A 21,351-nucleotide genomic window follows, 5' to 3' on the forward strand; every position below is an offset into this window, starting at 1 on the left:
TATTAGAAAAAGTACCTAAAGTTTTCCGTACGTGCGTACATAGATATCGACTCTACGAAATAACTAAACATTTCTCTCTATTAAGTAGGATAATTTTAGCGGGCAATATCAAATAAAATAAGAAGAGAATCAAAGTGTATTTTAAATTAATTATAAACAACAAATTAAGTTCGAAAATGTATGAAAATTTATAAAACCGTCAACGTCATCTGCCCGTTCGCGTCGGTCATACTGTGCCGCCCGCTAGGTGGCTAGGTCATTTGGAAACAGTGACATCTCCTTAATTATTTATTAGTATGTTATACAGTAAACTATAATTTCAATCTAGATAAAATGCTAAAAGTGACTATTATATTTATTTTCATAAGGATGAATATCAAAATGTCGCGGTAGCGGTCGCGTAGCGACGCGACGGTTGTTATTAACATGGCAGAATAAATTGCATGTCAAATTAGAATGTACTTTAAAATATATTAGTATATATGTGTAATGTAATGTTATATAGCCTATAGCACTTCTGAAGAATGCAGCTTTCATATAAAACAAAAACAATGAAAATCGGACCAGTAGATCCAGAGATCTTAGCGTTCAAACAAACAAACAAACAAACAAACTCTTCCGCTTTATTATATTAGTATAGATTATTTTTAGACAGAAAAATGATCACTACACGTTATTCTTAAAAGATACGAATATGCCGTCGCGGACTTTTTTGTAGATCTTATTAAGAGGTACAATACTCCAGTACATTTTTTTCATGTAGTACTTACCATTAGAGCAGCGCATGCGCGAAAGTGTCTCAACGGGGAAAGTGTCTCTTATTTTCAGCAAGGTAAACAACCAACATAAGTCCTTAAATTAAATACTCCGCTTTCTACTTTTCATTAATCTATACTAATATAATAAAGCGGAAGAGTTTGTTTGTTTGTTTGTTTGTTTGAACGCTAAGATCTCTGGATTTACTGGTCCGATTTACATTGTTTTTGTTTTGTATGAAAGCTGCATTCTTCAGAAGTGCTATAGGCTATATAACATTACATTATACATATAAACTAATATATTTTAAAGTACTTTCTAATTTGACATGCAATTTATTCTGCCATGTTAATAACAACCGTCGCGTCGCTACGCAACCGTTACCGCGACATTTTGATATTGATCCTTATGAAAATAAATATAATAGTCACTTTTGGCATTTTATCTAGATTGAAATTATAGTTTACTGTATAAAATTCTAATAAATAGTTGAGGAGATGTCACTGATTCCAAATGACCTCCGGTTGGCATAGTATGACCGACGCGAACGGGCAGATGACGTTGACGGTTTTATAAATTTTCATACATTTTCGAACTATTGTAAATGTTTATGTAATTATTTGCTGTTTATAATTAATTTACCCTACACTTTGGTTCTCTTCTTATTTTATTTGATATTGCCCGCTAAAATTATTCTGCTTAATAGAGAGAAATGTTTAGTTATTTCGTAGAGTCGATATCTATGTACGCACGCACGGAATACTTTAGGTACTTTTCCTAATATTAAGAAATACCTATCCTTTAGTTACTTTTAATCCTTTTGTTGGTTCATTTCAATAACTCAGATAATTTTTTCTAATAATATGTATCTACTTATTATTCTTTTTAATTATTTAGGCGTATATTTCCTTACTTAATTCTAATGAAAATTGAAAATAATTTCATGAATAAATTTAATCAATATTCTTATAGTTGAAGCAGGCGTAGCCGCGTCCGGGTCCACTAGTTTTAATCATATCCAGGCAGTAATAACTTGCCTAAAATAAAAATATACATAATTTCCACAATTCTTTATTTTCAAAAAAAGAACATCATTCGACAGTCACAAGATCACTTCCCGGCGGCCATTCCAAATGCACAGCAGTGACGTCCAAAGCTAACAAATCGATTTTACAAGACAAAGCGGTACCCAACGACGGTTGGGTCCTCCCAAGCTCCCCGTGGACCCATTCTTTTACATAAGTACCTGCTGTCGTTTTAACGAAAATACGAAATAATTGTGGGTAGTCTGTAAAATGCAGAAATACTTAGGTTAATATTAATTTTTTTTCATTTGTGGTTTTCTATGTTAAGAATACATGAATTTTTAAAATATTTATTATTTTCATCTCCTCACTCAGGTAACGAGAGAAAGCGCGGCTTAGAATTACTCCTCTAACACTCAATGTCTCCAGAATTCGGCGGAAAAAAGGAAATGCAAATGTATTAATAGGAACGGAGTGTATTAACACTGGGTTACCATGTTCTCTCTGCCAGTGCGGGATACAGCGCAACGATTATAAGTTCAATTCTTACAATGGTAAGAAGACAAAAGCGGGGTTGAGTTCCACCACTCTATTAAAAAATAAATCTTATATTAATTTCTCCATTTTCTGCTCCTTAGATATATAACAAAAAACCTTACTTGGTACCATTTCTCCAGTCAGTTCCAATATTTCCCTCGTACGAGTAAGCAACGGCCGCCTGTGCAGAACCCGGATGGGTGTGCGCTGTTGGATTACACCGTGGTCTTTTGCGAATTTGTTTATATGTTCTATATCTTTGGCCGTCACTTCGATTTGACTCGAGTCCTTGAGAATTGAAAGAAAAATATATATAAGTTCTTATTAGAGATGGGCGTTATCGTTTTTTTTCCGCTAACGGTTATGATACCGATATATGGTTTTCGTATCGATATCAAAAACGGTTTTCAGATATCGTTTTCTTTTTCGACTTGTCAATAAGCGCAATCATAAGTATAAAATTATAATAGAATAATAAATATATTTAATTAGTTTTACATAAAAAATGCTTTATAAACTATAAACATAAGTTAAAAAAACAATATTTAGTAATTAAATTGAAGTAATGTTAAAATACAATACAATCATATTTTAAATCCAAATTTCTACCTTATTCATTTATTTAGAAGTTCGATTTTATAACGAAGAAATAGTAACTACCTAAGAAAACCGCCAAAACATGAATCTGCTAGTTAGTTAGCTATCGGATATTCGCTTCATTTCTTTTACACCCGTTAAGAATATACCGATGGAAAGAGAGGTAGCGAATATCAGTTTATCAGATATTCGCCTTATCTCATTTACGCCCGTTCGGAACACATTACTTAGAAAGAGTTCCTCTCTTTAGGTAGTAGTCTCGTTAGTTTTGACATAAAACCGTTTGACGTTTCAAAAGTTTTGCGTTATTACGTTTTTGTTCAGATCACAGCTATGTTGAGTTTTAAGTATCTGTAAAAACGGTTTTCTAAAAACATATATCGATACGGTATGTTTTCCTTAACATATCGGTTTTAAGTTACGTTTTGATATATCGAACTCATCCCTAGTTCTTATTAAAGATAAAACAACATTCAATAATATAAAACAAAATAATAATAATAAAAATAATAAAAATTGCAATCGGGACCTACCTACACAGTAATAGTATATGAATGATTGTGGGTTCGATATCTAGAAAATATAATATTTTCTTTAATTTAGTTGCAATTTCTTTCCTTGACCTTTAAAAAATTTAACAAAGTATGTAATCAAAAATACTTTTTTTTATACGTGTACAAAGATTTTCCCGTATGAGTGTTAAAAACACGAAAAAAATATTAAATAGATTAACATATTTTTTTTTCTTGGTAAATTAAAAATAATAAAAGTATAAAAAATAACTCACATCATCATGTTTCGAATGTGTTAGTTTAATACAAAGAGCTTCATACGTTTTACTTTTTGTTTCTTCACCCTTCTTCAATTGTGTTAGATCTTCTCTGTAATAATAAAAAATATTACTTCATAAATATTATATTAACTGTTAGTTTAATTTATATATGCTTCAAGATTTTTTAAGTCACTTCGTTTTTTTTACCAAGAGCGAGAAAAAGAAAATAGCCCATTTCCCTCGTGTGTATCGAACCTCCAGCCATAACGTTTACAATCAGATGATGAAATGGCTTTAATAGAATGTATACGAATATTCATTATTACTTACCGTTTAATGACAACTAATTGCTTGACAATGACGTCACCACTCTTGCCTATTTCTTCACACGCTTGAGCTAATTCTTCATTTGACAATTGTCTTATTGGATCGGTTATCTGAAAAATATTATAAAATTTTAATTGAAATCATATTAACGAAGCATGACAGTGTGGGACTGGTTGACCTTCGAGACACAGTATAGGAAGAGAAAGAGAGGAAGCGAGATAGAGGAAGAGAGATAGAGGAAGAGAGAGGAAGAGAGAGAGAGGAAGAGAGAGAGAGGAAGAGAGAGAGAGAGAGGGGATTGTAGTATCTTAACACTAGGCTCTCAAGTTCTCTCTGCCTACGCTGCTAAATATATGCGCGGAATAAAGCGTGAAAGTAAAAAAAATATTTACCTCTATTGCAAATGGTCTCCCATCACCCAAACATCTTACATCCACATCTTCTCTACCGGCTGCTATAATTTTAAATCTACGATCAGCTTCCTCTTCATCAAATCTTAAAATTTTTAAATATAAAATATTTATACTCGAATGAAGATAGGATAAGATATTTATCAATTGAACAACGCAAAAATAATTATAGCAAAATTGTTACTAACCTTATATATATTTGCCGTCAGTTGTAGCGCAGGGGCACAAGTGTGTAACTATAAACGCGACGTTTGTGGGTTCGCTATCCATTTAGGAGAAACAAGTTTGAGGGATGAAGGGTAAAAGTCAAACAAAACAGAAATTATAAATAATCACGCTTTATCAATTTTCGTGACAGTCGGTGGCAGAACTCAAAGACCGTGCTTTGCTTTATCAGAATTAGGAAATAAAAATAATCATAGCAATAAAAATAACCATAAACATAGCAATTACAATCAGATATTGCGCCACGATGGCGCACAGAAACACAAAGTCTGAGTATGTTTTTACTTATCCTTAATGCTTTGTCTTGTTACTAGAGCGAAAATATTACATAATTCATTCGGAATCTAACCCACAATCACTCGCTGTACCGCAGCGCCACGACGGGAGGACGGGACGGATTAATTAAAAATGACACATACTTGTATAAGCTGGCGAGGGGCGCGTATATAATTTCTTGTACAGACGATGGCAGACATCTCTTGCCGTTTAGAATCCACGGAGACTGCGGCAAGTTGCGACTTAGTTTTATATATCTGTGAAACAAATATAAAATTACAATTATTAACAATTAAATATACCTTAAAGAAGGTGGCTGGCATCAGATGATGTGAGAAGCCCAAGACCGGGATGGTTGGCGCTTGATGAGGGAGGCCTATATTCAGCAGGAAGGATAGGATTTAATTCAACAGTATGTTTTATGCGTTATCAAGATATTTTAGTACCTACCATTTGTTGACAATACATAGCGTTACATATGTCTATTTCTACTATCTCAAATATGAACTTAAATACTTATCTTTTGATAGAGTGAAGCGATTACAAAGAAATTAAAACTAAAACCTCTAGGTTACTTATAATTTTTATGTATAAAAGTTTTTTAAATTTGTTCTGTACTTTTTACTTTATTTTTTTGTTGTGATACGTGTTCACATAAACAGACAAAAATTTCAAAAATGCTGGAAATGGATTCTGTTAGTTATACTTTAACACCCTGGTTAATTTTTTTTAAATTATTTTTAACTTTGATCATTACTCCAAACAATACACATTTCCTAGTTATAATAAAAAATAATATTAAACCAAACGAAAAAGCATTAAAAAAGCAAGTTCGAGTTTATATACACGCAGAGAAAGAGACACACATACACACAGATACACGCACATACCTGCCGGCCAGGTAGGCGGGCGCGTGCACGCACACCACGCTCACAGGGCGCGCGGCGGCGGTCGCGGGTGGCAGGCCCGCCTCGCCCGTGCTAGTGGAAGAGAGGAGAGTGCTGAGAGATGCTCTCTCTAGCGCCTGGAAACATTTCATTATATCGATATATTATTATTTTGTGGACCACTTGTTAAACAAAACGAATTACTTACGTTAATAATATATTTAGTTGTATAGAAAACCATCATCATTTTTTAAATAAATCGTCTGTAAAAGATAACATAAATTCACGCTGTATCGCGCATCATACAGCAGGGTAGGCAGAGGAACCTTGCCCTATTTTTGAAATATTGTACACTTTGTATTGTTACGGACGAGAAAATAAAAGTTACTCCTTCCTCTTACCCAGAACTGTATATTCTTCGTTGGTTTGATGTTAATAATCTATTGTTAAATGCAAAAAAAACGAAATGCATCGAGTTTGCTTTACCAAATGTTAAAAAACATAATTTTAATCTAATAATTAAAGGAGAACCTCTTAATGTGTCGGAATCAGCTATTTTCTTAGGTGTTACTATAGATTCCAAACTCCAGTGGAACGCTCATCTGGAAGCACTTGCAGATAAACTCAGCTCTGCCGCGTTCGCAATTAAGAAAGTAAGACAAATGACGGACGTTGAAACTGCCCGACTAGTCTACTTTAGCTACTTTCATAGTATTTTATCTTACGGAATGCTGCTATGGGGCAGTGCTTCAGATATCAATTCAATATTTATTCTCCAAAAAAGAGCCGTGAGATATATTTATAATCTAAAAGCTCGAGATTCTCTGCGAGATGTTTTCAAAGATGCAGATATTATTACAGTTGCTTCCCAATTTATATACTATAATATTCTCTTTGTCCGACAAAATATACATTGTCATAGAAAAAATAGCGACAGTCATAAGATAGGAACGAGAAATAAAGATAAGATTGTTACTCCAAGTTTTCGCCTCCAAAAAGTTAATAAATCTTTTATGGGGCTGAGTATACGTGTATACGTGTGTATATAATAAAATTCCGCAGTGTATTCTTAGTTTGCCACTACCAAAATTTAAAATATCTGTAAAAAAAATTCTAACAAGTAAAGCTTATTACACTGTTCAAGAATATTTAGAGGATAAACATGTATGGAATTAATGTCTATTGAATGTCAGGCAGGACAGCTGCCAGCTAATGTAATAGTAAAATATACCATTGACTTTGAAAAGAGCAACTGTTGAGTTTCTTGCCGGCTCTTCTCAGCAGAACTGCCTTCCGAACCGGTGGTAGCTTTTTGTTGACATGTACATTCGACGATTCAAAACTGCTTTTATAGTTTATTTGAATAAAGAATATTTTGAATTTGAATTTGAATTTGTCGCGTTTGCAGCCAAGACGGTTTTTTTAATAGACATTTCCTAGACATTTTTGTGTCTTTAGTGTAAAATAACAATTTAAAACTGTCATTTATTACAAAGTTAGTGGTAAGAGCACTTGGACGCTAAAGGCCCGGCTTCAAATTCTGCTACATTAATTTTTTATAGATTTTCTAAAAAAATTTTTTTCCAAGGAACACTTTTGAACTGTTAAAATAAATATGTTACCTGTTCAACAGAACGTCTGGTGAATTCCGTTGCGAATCGTCGCTTCTGCTTATTCCGTTCTTCAAATAGCTGTGGCGATACACTCTTTAATATTTCCAATTCCTATAAAAAAAATATACAAGTATTTAATTGAGTTGCAATATACTCAAATAAAAGTAAAATATGTCATTTAAATTTTAAAGGTACGATTCGAGACCGCCCCGAAGTTAAACTTTTACGCATAGGACACTCGCTCTCGTTATCAGTAAAAATCATGCTAAAATCAAATCTGCGCAGTCATCTACAGCTAACTTCAGGGCGCTAACGACTTGTCGAATTTTTTAAGGCAGTGTGCCATGTTCAATCCCAATTTGATTATAATTGTTTTAAAGTGGTTAAAACAAAAAGCAGCATTTTGTTTACCAGAGTTTGTAATTAGATGGAAAGAGAGAAACAAAAATTTTAACAGTAGGTTTACTCTCTCTGGCCTGCTACATGCGAGATTCACCGTTAAGCAAAACAAACACTTACTTGTATATCATCGGCATAATCCATATTAACAGTTACTAGCAATGGTGAAATAGCTCCCGAGTCCAACGTCTTTTTAATATGAGTACCGAGTTTGATTCCATACGACCATTTCCAAGCTTCCTTTAATACTGTCAATGTTTCTGAAAGTTATTGAAGGTATTAATTGGATTTGAGGGCGTCGTGGGGCAGGAGCACTAAAGTTGACGGTAAGGCGACAGATTGTGGGTTCGACCTCCACTCAAGGAAACCAAATATTTACTTAAATTTATATTTCTGTTTCTTCGCTCTGGTATCGCGGCGTTGAGTTCCGCTACTCAACGCGCAGTGCTTTCAGTATGAAGCTGAATTTTAAAAAATATTTTAGCACACATAAAGAGAAATCGAACCTGCTGTCACGATATAATTATTTAAAAAAACAATGTACCCATGTAATAGAATTCAAAAAACAAAATTTTTACATTTTTGTGTGAGCACTCCTGCACACTAATCTCAGAAAGAGCTGAAGCGAATTAAATACATTTTTCACTATTGAATTTTGACAAACCCTTAACATTTAATGTTTGTTTTATTTCAATCAGTTCTTAATTTCTTGTCTTTCAAATGATATTGTTATCGAAATACGAAAGTAAAATGTAAATCAGAATAGTAAATAAATAACAACAGAATAGTAAATAATTTTGTAGTAGTTAGCTGTAGATTTGGTCTTAACAATTTTGTTACTTTTTATTATTTTCTTCCTGAGTGTGACTGAACAATGCGCAAAAATTTAGAAAACCTAACTTCCACCGGCTTCTTCCGGCCACGTTTTGTAGTTGAAGTGAGCTATAAGTCCTAATAAACATTTAATCAAGCTTACTATGTTCATATCCAGAAAAAATTTCTTCGAGACGTAGAGTGATTGCTCTTTCTCTTAGCAAAGTGGCTATGGGCGCTGACAGTGCACATGCAAATGATTTGGATTCATATCTGTAATAGTGATTAAAAATATAGTTTTATTATAAAATTTTTTTTTTGTCTTATGTTACCATACACTGTGTAGTATATAGCGAGGAGACATAAGTAACATGGTGTTAAGTGATAGTTATTGAGACATTGTGTATTGAGTGATGAAATTGAAAATTATTCTTTCACTCAATGGCAATTGAACCCACAACTTTTGTGGTTACAGTCAGATGCTGCGCCGCACTGGCTTTGTAAAGTAATGAATAGCTAGAATATCTGTGGCTATTTAACTTTATAGGTATTGTAAACTTGTATTTGTGACAACAAACTATATACAATATACTAACTGATATTATGAGGATTGGTACATATAGATGAGTGGCGGCCCGCTAGCGGTTTCACCCGCGTGAACTATGTTATTATTAATTTCTGTCTCCATGACTACGTCCTAGTGACGTCTATGCAAAATTTGAGACTCCTAGCATTTGTAGTAACGAAGTTTCATACAAACCTTCGACCCCAAAAACAACCCCTTAGAAGTCGAATATTGCAAATTCCCGTCTTAGCGAGCACCTACGTCCTATAAGTAACTCCTATGCAAAATTTCAGATTCCTAGCACATGTAGCTTCTTAGATTTCGTGTTGAGTGAGTGACCTTTCGATTTTATATATATAGATAATGATTGTGTAAAGTTTTTCTTTACATTTTTTAATTGTTATTTCACTTTGAAAACAAAAATTCTTTTTCAGAGAACCTTAAAAAATATTTTTTAATTTTTTTTTCAGCAGTCGCCGTCGCCGTCCACTGCTGAACGTAGGCCTCCCTCATCAAGCGCCAGCCACGCTTGATGAAAAAAATATAAAAATAAAATATTTTTTTATGTTTTGTTATATATTATCTATGTTAGTAAAATTGTGTACCTAAATTGACATTGATGTTTTATAATTGTAGTGTGGGGTATTTAGAAAATAAAGTAGTTTTGCTTCATACTTCAAACTTGTGGTATCATTTTATGTTTAATAAAAAATCTAAATGAAGTCTAGTCTAGTTATTGGTTCACCAATAACTAGACTAGACTAGAGTAGCATATTGAAATATGCACATAGAATTTTCATCTCCATAGTTACATATATAGCTATATAAAATATATAATATAATAAAGCGGAAGAGTTTGTTTGTTTGTTTGTTTGTTTGTTTGTTTGTTTGTTTGAACGCTAAGATCTCTGGATCTACTGGATCGATTTACTTTGTTTTTGTTTTTTATGAAAGCTGCATTCTTCAGAAGTGCTATAGGCTATATAACATTACATTACACATATACACTAATAAATTAAAATACTTTCTAATTTGACATGCAATTTATTCTGCCATGTTAATAACAACCGTCGTCGCTACGCGACCGCGTTCGTTACCGCGTCATTTTGATATTCATCCTTATGAAAATAAATATAATAGTCACTTTTAGCATTTTATCTAGATTGAAATTATATTTCTATAGAAATTATTTTCAAGCAGGCGTAGCCGCGTCCGGGTCCGCTAGTATAAAATAAAATGTTAAATAGACACAGATTAAAATAACACTATATTATTATTGCCTCACTGAATGCTTCATTTAAAAAGTAATAAAGAAAAGTTTTTTTAGCTTCACTCTGTATCCTGCTTATAAGTAAGGTAGGTAGAGGAAATTGAGATGAATTTCAGACTTTGCTTGTTAAAAGACAAGCCTTAATGTCACACTTTGTTTCGCTAGAGCCAGGAAATGAAACAATCCATTCATCCAAGTGGAAATCAAATCCACAGCTGTCACATACATGTGCAGCTTGGGCTGTAACATAGCTTGATTAATTATAACTATCATTTTTTTGTCATAAGCCAATATTATTTAAACTTTGTATCTATCTCCATCTATCTATCACTCACTTGTCATATCACTGAAGTCCTTGATAAAGGTCAAAAATGCTTAACTGTCTTTTTAGATCTCAAAAAAGCTTTTGACACTTTATCTGTCCCCATTCTATTGCAGAAGCTTGAAAACATAGGAATTAGGGGCACAGCGCTACTGATGTTTAAAGACTACTTAAGCAATAGACAAAAAACTTTTTGCAGAAAAGGGACTTTCATATATATCTTCCTGGCTAAAATCTAACTTACTTACTATTAACTTAGATAAAACAAATTACATGTGTTTTACTATAAATAGTAAAACTCAGCCTGAAAATGATTTCAAAATAGAGTTGCATAACTGTCTGTATGATACTTCTAATTTGTGTGATTGTGCTCCGTCAACTCTGAGTAGAGTATCCACAACTAAATATCTTGGTGTTATGCTAGATCAACGGCTTTCTTGGCACCCACACATAGACTTCACTGGTTCTAGAATTCGGAAGCTTATTTGGATATTTAAAATATTAAGACACGTAACAACTAAAAAACTATTAATCCAAATATATCTTGCCTTAGCACAATCGATACTGGGATATTGCATCTCTGTATGGGGTGGTGCAACAAAAATAAAATTTCTTCAATTAGAAAGAGTACAGTGATCTTTGCTAAAAGTAATGTTTTTTAAGCCGTTTTGATTCTCCACTGAGAGAATATACAACTACTGTGAATTAATAACCGTTCGAAAGCTATATATACTCCAAAGTACTGTAAAAGTGCATAGAGTCACCACTTTCTCAAGTAACTCTAAACCACACAATCAAAGAAGAATTGTGACTGCATATATTCCTCCCATGAGAAAAAAATTTGGCTTTAGCCAATTTACAAATCGGTCTAGATTTTTATATAATAAAATAAACAAAAAATTAATGTTAATCCTTTGTCTACGAGTATTTATCAATTTAAGAAAATATTAACATTGGTTATTATCATTGAATTACGATGCTACAGAAGCTTTAATGGATTCTAATACATAAGCACGCACTCTTATGCCTACACACATACATATACATTCGCACACACACACTCACACATGCATTCACACTCGCGCATTCTCCCATGTACACCCACATACATGCACCCTCAAACAAATCGTCTTGCCCGTATTTTTACTTGTATTTTTATTTTTACTTGTATTTTTGTTTTTATTGTTATTTAAGATTAAGTTACATTTAAACTTAGATATATATTGTTATTGTATAGATATTTATTTCCACAAATGTATGAAGTGTTAAGGAAGAGCGGGGCCACCTTACACAAGTACTAGTTTTACTAGTAACTTAATAGGTTGGTCTCATTACTTCACACAGCTAAAGAAAATGTGAAACTGAAATAAATATATTTATTTATATCTCCACCATGCTTACAATGCTATATACAGATGCAGAGTAAAACTAACAAAAATATCATGTAAATTTGAAAAGAAGTAAACAATAAATAGAAAACAATATACATACAGCTTTTTATCCAAGGATTCTTTAACCATATTACAACTTTCTTGCCAATTATCCTCTTGCAATACTCCTAAACAGCTACAGCAAATATTCATTTTCCTCTTCTTTGATGGAGGTGAGAATCCATTACTTTCATTGACTTCATTATTATCATCTTTTGTTGCTATCTGTTTTGGTAAATTATCATTAACTTCATAATTAATAGATTTTTCTGTTTTGTTGTCAGAATTTTCATATTTTTTTTCTACTACAGATTTTGGTAAATCATCTTTTACTTCATGATCTATTAATTTTTTGTCATTATCTGAGTTTTCTTCAGATTTTGTTTCATTCTGATACTGAAATGAAATATTATATTCACTGGTGGTTACAATTGTTATTTCGATGTATTATGTGGTTTGTAATTCATTATTTAGTGAATAAAGAATATTATTTTCTTATTATTAAGTATTTTATCCTTGCTATTTAAATTAAATAAAATCACTCTTTGGGATTTTTAAATACATAAAATAAAACAAAACAAATTGTTTTAGAATTTATATTAGTATATTGTCTATTTTTTCGCTAACTAAGCACTAAGCTTAAATGTTAAGTTATGGAATACAATAGGTGTATTGTCAATTTTATTTGTTCTTGTAAATAAAAAAAAACAATCATTAATTCTGTATTGATAATAATTTTATCATTTAAAATATTTCTTACTTTATGATTTCAACATTATTTATTAATGAAAGCAACTTGCTGCTATATAGGCTTTGACTTTTTGATATTTGACTTACTTTAGCAAGATATTTTTTATAACTCCCATAAACATTGGGACACTTAACGCCCATATATCGAAGACAACATAAATCACAACATCCAAGATTTTTACAATAATCATATATTGCGTTCAGATCCATTGTGAAAAATAAATATTTTAAAAGATTTTTTCTTATATTAATTTAAAACGTGGTCCGTACCATAGGGGCCAAAACATTTGTATTTTATTATTTATGAAACGTCAAATTAATATACATTTAATTATCGTTGGGTGAATTGGAAAAATATGATATTAATTTATGATATTTTTCTTTTTGGTTTTGAAATAGCTTTGATATATTTAATAAATAATTAGTATTAAATGTTATTAGTATATAAATAAAAAATTAGTAATCTCTTTTGTAAATATTAATTGTATTTTGCATATTGTGATTCGTATAATGGAACGAAATTTCACTTGCCATATAAAACAATATTTAATTGACTTAAAAATAAAGAAGTTAACTTACTTAAAGTTAAATGATAGCGTTTTGAAGCAAATCAAATATTTTACGGATAAATTTAAATTTATTTGAATATAAAGCAATACCTAAATAATTTTATAACGTATAACGTTTTTGACGTATAGTGAAATATGTTGCCATCAACATCCAATTGAGGGATCGCTGTCAAATCTGTGTATTTATGTAATTAAATATAAAAAAAATTCTAAATTAATAATAAGCCACTTTTATAACATATTTTTGTTGTTTCAACAACTTTATACACAAAATGGGTACAGTTCATGCTAAGGTGAGTATGTATATTATAGCTTAAATGTTATTATGTAAATAAAGATAGGTTAAGAGACTACTAATTAAAGTCTTATTTGTTTACATTTTATTTTCAACATATTCAAAAAATTCTTTACTACACGTAATTCTTCTTAAATATCACTAATGAATTCAAAATAAACATAAATAATTTAGATAAGATTTAATAAGATTTTTTATTGACTTTTTAAAAATATGCAAATATTTTTTTTCTACTAAGTTATTCAAAGTATGGATAGAAATTAAATTAGAAGTTTATTATTTAATTTATTTTATGTATCACATAAAATAACATTAACTTGGTTGTATTTTTAAAATGTGTTTTTATATAATTTTCAGGTGGAAAATGACAATAGTCCTGTGGGTGGGCTATTGGATTTTGATGAGTCTATTAACATAGAAGAGCCTATACCAAAATCAAATATAAAGCTAAATGGAGTTAGAGTAAGTAATGTAAACTGTGTAAAACTTATATCTGTAGTTTTTTTTATAGAAAATATATGTGTATGCACTCTTAGTCTTAAGTCTTTCAACTTATATAAGTTGCACTTCCTGTTGACCTACAATCATGACATTGGTAAGAAATCTTTGATTGGTTTACAGGCACGTGTTGATCGTGTCCACATAGATGGCCTAAGTAGAACTAAGGACGATATAATACGCAGTACTGTGGACGATCTGTTTCATGCCACAGATTTTGAAGATGTTATTTTGAGAGCTCATAGGGTTTGTTTTTTATTTTTTATTTATATATAACAGGATAGGGAAAGGTAAACTAGAATCAAATTCATAATAATTTGTGTTCAGTGTTGGAACTGAATGTTGCCCTTCATCTTGCCAAGCTGAAAAATGAAAATAATCCATTCATCCAAGTTGGACTCGAACCTACAATTGTGCCATGATGGCCTCAATTTTTTCTAATAAATTATATTTTATAACTATAGATTTTCTGATTAGTAAAAATAATAATGATTATTTTCATATTTGCAGGTGCGTCGTGCACTAGACTCTATGGGATGCTTCAAAGATATAGGCGTTTTCATCGACGTTTCGGATGGTCCTGGTTCGACACCCGAGGGGTTAGAGGTAATTTTCTATATAAGATAGTTTATATGTTAAATAATTTAAAATTAAATATTGATATGTTCTATGATATAATAGATTTTATATACATTCGCTTTTTTGTTATTATTATATCTACACATATTTTATCATACATATACCTCACTGCTTGAAAAATATATATTTTTGTGTTCAATAGTCCATGTGAGGAGAAAGCCTATTAAAATTAATTAAAAGGAGGCTATATTAGATCACACAATTAGTAGTAATAAACATTGTTTAATTCAAGCGGGCTAAGCTGCGGACGACCTGCTTTCGTTTAAAATTTTTTTTACTCAATTTGTGGGGGTAACACATGGATTCTTAAAGAAACTATCTTTCCCTTTTCATAGGTAACATTTCAAGTGAAAGAACTCTCACGAATTGTCGGTGGTATAAATACGACAGTCAGCGAGAATGAAGGGAACCTTGTTGTAGGTTAGTGGTCACTACCGCGATTCGAGTTTGATTATTTATAAAATAGCATGTAGAAAATAGAAATTAAACTGTTTTACGGACAATTAGTATTATAGTTCTATTATGTGTTTTTCAAAAATTCTTTGCTGTGATTATCCTTGCCTGTATTTTTTTCCTATTATCTACGAACGACTAAATCGATTTTAATGAGATTTTCACGAAATTATACATAATTCTTTAATTATTTTTTGTGCCTGAAAACACCTACAGAAATAACATTTGTCTTTTTCTATCGGACTTGCCAGTTTTATAATATTCTTAGGCGTTAAACTACCAAACGTATTGGGTCGCGGCGAGCGCGTGGCGGCCGAGTACAGCGTTGGGCACCGCAGCACATCCAACTGTAGTGTCACTGCTACTAAGCCATATCCGCATAGTGCCTTTACACCTGTGTAAGTGTTTGTAGTGTTAATGAACATATTTGTATGTGTATTTTAGTTCTGAACTATGTCTCTAATATGAGTGGGAAAAGAAAAATACAACTGACTAATAATAGAAATATGATTCCATCCTAGCGCAGGTACAGCATCTGACTGTAAGATACGGTTCTGGGCTAGCGATTACCACTCGGAGGAATGAGTTTATTTTATTTCCACGTTTTGATACTGAGACAATATGCGGCGTTAAGTTTCGCCGCTCAACACGAAATGTCTCGAAAATGCGAGGAAATTGTCTCAACATTAACTTTTGCCTATCTTCGGGATACAGCGTGAAGTTACAAATATATATATAATACGTATATATATACGAGTATATTATCTTAGCTTAGTTCAACATTCTTTTACATATTGTTTTAGATTATCAGCCACCATATATCAACAAAATCACGAATATCCCTGGTCGGGATACAAGCTGTTGGATAGAGGACTTTTGTTGGACATCGCGTTCAGGACTTCTTCTGTGGTGAGTACAAAGCTATCAATAATAACAAATCGGAATTAAACGCTGCTTCTCGTACTAAGCTAAGTGATAGTTTACTTACGGAAGTGCTGAACAGTTTCACGTCTTTTGTCCACATAGCAGCATCATCATACCTAGTGCCGTAATTCAGCTCCGTTCTTTGTCTTTGTCACTAGAGCAGAGAAATAAATTAATTTCCGCGAGAGAGAGAGAGCACTTACAACTAACAATTTTATGGTGTCTCACAGTGCAAATTTTTTAAAAATATTTTTATAAGATAATATTTTTTCAGACTAAACATAATTTGCAATGGGAAGGCCTAGTACGGGACACTTCGGTTTTGAGTAAAACAACGAGTTTTAAAGTGCGGGAGAGTAGTGGTGAGTTTCTCTATTTTCTTTTGTCATTCAATTTATGACGAAAATAATAATTTTAAGTAGAAAATATTTTTATAAGTAATTTATCCTACTGCGGAGTATATGAGAGGGTTCTGCTTTTATTAGTTTATGGATGTATGTTTGTCCCTTTATCTTACCTTGCGAGTGTAAGCGGCAACGAAACGTCATATTGTCAAAATGGAAAAAATATTAAATACGTCAATGAATATTAGCAGGGGTTTCGTTGAATAAAAATCTACATTTTCCACTATCAATGTGTCACTTTGTTAATAATTTACGATGAAAAAATTAAATACACTTCCCTTGTTCTCTGACCAGGGTAATGAATAAGAAAATATTCATTTCACTGATTGTTGATCGAACTCACAACTAGTGTACTCTCTGTACAACAAGTGTCTAAAATATAGGATTATCCAATGTTACGATTCTATAATAAAGAACGGCGTTAAGTTTTACAACCCAATATAGAAATAGTTTAGGACAGGTTTTCTCCAAGGGATACTTCTAAAAATATTATTGTATCTAAACATGAATGTAAAGTGGAGAACGCAGTGTATAAGCACAAATTTTTATATGCTGACCCTTAAATACTCTACTATAAAAACATGATTAATATAAAAGTTAAGAGGGAAAATTACACTTTTAAGAAAAAAAAAATGAATGGATTTAGATGAAACTTTACAGTATTATAACTTATACATCTGAAGAACACATAGGTTACAATTTATGTAAACATTTTGTATAACTTGGCTAAATTAAAACAATAACCTCGGCTTACAGTGTAGGTATACCTGCTAATAGTCTTTTAAGCAAATTATCAAGAGAGACAAAGAACACCTTTTAAAAAAATATATATATTATCAAAAGATAAAATTTATTTGCATTCTCTACTATACAATGTAAGATAAAGGTAAATTTTCTATTTATTACACTTTATATTGATATAAAAATGTATTAAAAAAAGAAAAGAAACAAAAAGTTGATTTAGCATGGTAACATTCTAAGCCGACGATAAGTTTAATCTCGCGTCTCCATTGTTTTAGGCCCCCAAATGAAATCTGTCATCCGCCACATAGTGACAGTGGATCATCGTGATGACGTCATCTTTCCTACGAAAGGGTCATGGGTTCAATTCAGTAGTGAAATAGCGGGATTAGGTGGTGGAATTGCGAATATAAAAAATGAATTGCAAGCACAGATTAATAAAGAAATAGGACCGGATAACGTAAGTTATAGTTATCTTCACGCTATATCCCGCATATAGCGGAGTAGGCAAAGGGGGCCTCCCTCGCCTACCCCGCTATAAGGTCGGTGGATCCACCGCGAGGTGAATGTGTTAAGACATTCTGTTCCTTGTTTTCCGTCCAATTATCAAATTGATTGTGTGCAAGTTTTAAATTAGCTGTGATTCTTTTTTCAATTTTAATAACTCTTATAACTTTTTATGCAACCCTTTTTGTTAAAACCATTAAACTCGAATAATATTTTAGATTTTTAGATTCCAGACAACCCTTAGGTTAGGTTAGTAGTAGTCAGTAGCAATCGATCAACGATAAACAAATCCATAATCGATTAATCTTCAATAATCCGTAATTAATGACTGATCAGTCAACAAATAATCGTTAAAACAAATTTAGATTCCTTATCAAAAATTCCTGTCGATCAATACTCCATTATATTCTATTCTAGCTTCTCTCTGTATCCCTAGCGGGGTAGTCAGAGAGGACAGAGCGCCAAACGCTACGGTCTCTACATACCTCTTTCGCCTCGCCCACTGTCATCAACCTCTTCATACATGCTTTCTACGTGACCTTTCTCCAGTATCTTTGATACTGCGTTTTCGAAGGCCAACCTAGGTCTCCCCCTACCTCCGTTACCGCTCACTTTTCCATCATAGATATTTTTTGCCATTCTTTCCTCACTCATTCGTTCGACGTACCCAAACCATCAGATTACGTTCTCCTTCATTCTCACCGTGACGTCCTCGCAATAATTGCAGGTGGTGCAGGTGTCGGTGTCGGGTGGCGTGCTGCACGACGTGTACGGTTCTGAGCTGGCGGAGCACTTCTACCTGGGCGGGCCCGCCTCGCTGCGCGGGTTCCGGCAGCGCGGCGTAGGGCCCCACTGCGATAATAATAGCCTGGGTGGTACTGTGAGTGGGGGACTTTATTGTTTTTTTACCTGGTCATGTGATATAAAGCAGGGTCATGTGTTTATCAGTCTATGTGTGTACATATGTATATTTGTTCCTATTTGGACCTGATCGATACTAGCCGACCGTACATAAAATATGTGCATATTAATATGAAATGAATAAATACCCCATAATAATGAATAATAATAACAAATATACAATTAAATGTCCAGGATAACGAGAAATTTATTTAAAGCGTGTTTCGTTTAGTTGCTTGTTTTATTCCTTTTAGATATATTGGGCGTCTGGTGTCCACCTGTACACGCCCCTCCCCTTCCGCCCCGGTAAAGGAGGATTGGGAGAGCTCTTCCGTTCACACTTCTTCGTGAATGGCGGGTGTTTAGCTCATCCTGGTGAGTATTAATTGAAATTGTATTTTATAGTTATTTTTTTAATGTGGCAAAAAAGATCTATTACGGAAAAGTGAGCGGTAAGAGAGTAGGGTAGGGGGAGACCCTGGTTGACCTTGGGAAACACAATATCAAAGATATTGAAGGAAGGTCAAAGAAAAAGGCATGAGGACTCTTCGGAGGGAATGTATGAGGAGGTTGAAGACAGTCGACGAGGCGAAAGAGGTATGTAGAGACCGTAGCGTTTAACGCACCGATCCCTCTAACTATCCCGCTAGGGATAAAGCTTGAAGCTATGTTAAGTAAAAAAATATATATTTAGATTCACTGTAGTGTCTTAACACTAGTATCTATTTTCATACGTATGTCGTAGGTTGCTACATCTTTTTTACTACTTCAAAGACACCCATCCATTATTATTTTTTAACAGAAGAGACGGGTCTAGCAATGTTAGAGTCTCTGTCCGCGGTGCGCGTGGCGTGCGGCGCCGGAGTGGCGCTGCGGCTGGGGGGCGCCGCACGCGTCGAGCTCAACTACTGCGTGCCTCTCCGCGCGCTGCCCGGGGACGCGCCCGCACCCGGCCTGCAGCTGGGGGTCGCGGCGCATTTCTTGTAGAGGGTGAGTAACGGTAAAGGGAAATCAACTGCGTCCAACTCCATGCCTTGCTCCGTTCCGTGCCTTAATATCCCTGCGCCCATCAATACGTAAGTACCGAGTAAGTGATGAAATAAAATAGGAGAAAGTCAAAGGTAAGAATTGCTTTAGCAAAAATAAAAAATAGAATTTTGAAGATTAAACATGGACCATTTAGATGAAAAAGGATTACGTCAGTTTCTAATGGGTAAGTAGAGGTGATGAGGTAACGAAGAAAGTGGGGGTGGTGATAAAAGATTTTAGATTAAGAATAATTAGAAAGCCCCTCTATCACCCTTTTTTGATATTGTCAAGGATCACTATAATGAAATACAGAGTTGTAATTTATAGAGAATTTACAAAAAAAATTAAATTAATAATCCGGAGGAGAACCAGGGTTACCGACATAGCCCAAAGAAATGGTAAGTTGAATACACAATATAGATGCAAATAATTATTACTATTTATTTAGCTCCACGCTGACCAGAATAGTCAGAGGCAAACACAATATCGCACCTTGGCCGCATTAAGACGTCACGTCATCATCATCATCTTTTGTCCACTGCTGGACATAAGCCTTCCCCAATTCTCGCCACCACACTCGATCCTCAGCTCTTCGGACCCACCCGCTTCCCGCCAACCTCTTTATGTAGTCGGCCCATCTGGCAGGGGGTTGTCCCACCGGTCGTTTTGTACGGGGTAGAAAACGACGTTAAGACGTAGATTCTTTTAATATCTCTATATTAAAAATATATACTGCTAATTGTCTGTTCATATATACATATATAATTTATATATTTTTTTCCTTGCCAGGTAAAAAAATAAGAAACACGAATTTTTAAATTAATAATTTTTAACAATTATTATTTTTTTTTTATTTATATCATTTGACATAATAATATGTTGTATTTTATTTTACTAAATATTTAATTTCATTTAAGGTAAATGATATAAGCCATAGTGCCTAGTTTCACATGTTTTTGGATATTTCTTTCCTAAATTTAATTTTGAAATCTGTATTTAAATTAAATATTACTTTAATGTTTAAACGGATACAAATTGTTTGTAAAAATAGTGTTAGAGTTGTTGAAATAAAAACGTTATTATTAACATGTTGTTTTCTTTTATATTTTTTGCAGTTTGTAAATTTATTAGTAGCGAAAAAAAAATTTTTTTCCTTATTCATAAAATCTAATTCAAAATATTCTTTATGCCATTGGTCCGTTACAAGCACATTCAAATTGGAGTCATTCAAAAGTCAGTTACATAAAACATTAAAAAATCAGCGTCACTTTTTCAGCCCAACTTTTGAGACATTGTGTGTTGAGTGGCGGAACTCAACGCCCCGGTTTGTCTTGTCACCAGAACGGCGATATTTTTTTCGTCCTGTTGTGGGTTTAATTCGACCGTCGTATAACCAGGTCACCAACTCTCTGTCTACC

The 21,351-nt window shown here is 33.1% G+C and overlaps 2 protein-coding genes across 4 annotated transcripts; one reads left to right on the plus strand and one right to left on the minus strand.

Moving 5' to 3' along the window:
- Window positions 1-1,811: 1,811 nt before the first annotated feature.
- On the minus strand, window positions 1,812-13,281 carry Pus10 (Pseudouridine synthase 10). 2 transcript variants are annotated; one of them, XM_085203975.1, is made up of 12 exons: window positions 13,062-13,281; window positions 12,286-12,449; window positions 8,801-8,910; window positions 7,945-8,084; window positions 7,435-7,536; window positions 5,816-5,949; window positions 5,069-5,182; window positions 4,407-4,509; window positions 4,018-4,124; window positions 3,703-3,796; window positions 2,441-2,606; window positions 1,812-2,044 (listed from the first exon to the last, which is right to left on the minus strand). In XM_085203975.1, the coding sequence occupies exons 1-12, from the start codon at window positions 13,182-13,184 to the stop codon at window positions 1,848-1,850; spliced, it is 1,554 nt and encodes a 517-aa protein (XP_085060101.1). In that variant the 5' UTR covers window positions 13,185-13,281; the 3' UTR covers window positions 1,812-1,847. The 2 variants fall into 2 exon arrangements, with proteins under 2 accessions (XP_085060101.1, XP_085060099.1); XM_085203973.1 differs by having other exon boundaries at window positions 12,286-12,620.
- A 397-nt stretch (window positions 13,282-13,678) lies between these two features.
- Window positions 13,679-21,017, plus strand: LOC146528177 (sorting and assembly machinery component 50 homolog A). 2 transcript variants are annotated; one of them, XM_085203976.1, is made up of 13 exons: window positions 13,679-13,836; window positions 14,196-14,300; window positions 14,460-14,582; window positions 14,847-14,942; window positions 15,311-15,395; window positions 15,697-15,826; window positions 16,232-16,337; window positions 16,627-16,714; window positions 17,776-17,957; window positions 18,732-18,884; window positions 19,159-19,279; window positions 19,707-19,894; window positions 20,723-21,017. In XM_085203976.1, the coding sequence occupies exons 1-12, from the start codon at window positions 13,816-13,818 to the stop codon at window positions 19,889-19,891; spliced, it is 1,395 nt and encodes a 464-aa protein (XP_085060102.1). In that variant the 5' UTR covers window positions 13,679-13,815; the 3' UTR covers window positions 19,892-19,894; window positions 20,723-21,017. The 2 variants fall into 2 exon arrangements, with proteins under 2 accessions (XP_085060102.1, XP_085060103.1); XM_085203977.1 differs by lacking the exon at window positions 20,723-21,017 and adding an exon at window positions 20,382-20,716.
- The last annotated feature ends 334 nt before the right edge of the window (window positions 21,018-21,351 follow it).

This window comes from Heliconius melpomene, chromosome 20, assembly GCF_056956725.1.
Source record: "Heliconius melpomene rosina isolate 202511_hmr_F chromosome 20, ASM5695672v1, whole genome shotgun sequence".
NCBI lineage: Eukaryota > Metazoa > Arthropoda > Insecta > Lepidoptera > Nymphalidae > Heliconius > Heliconius melpomene.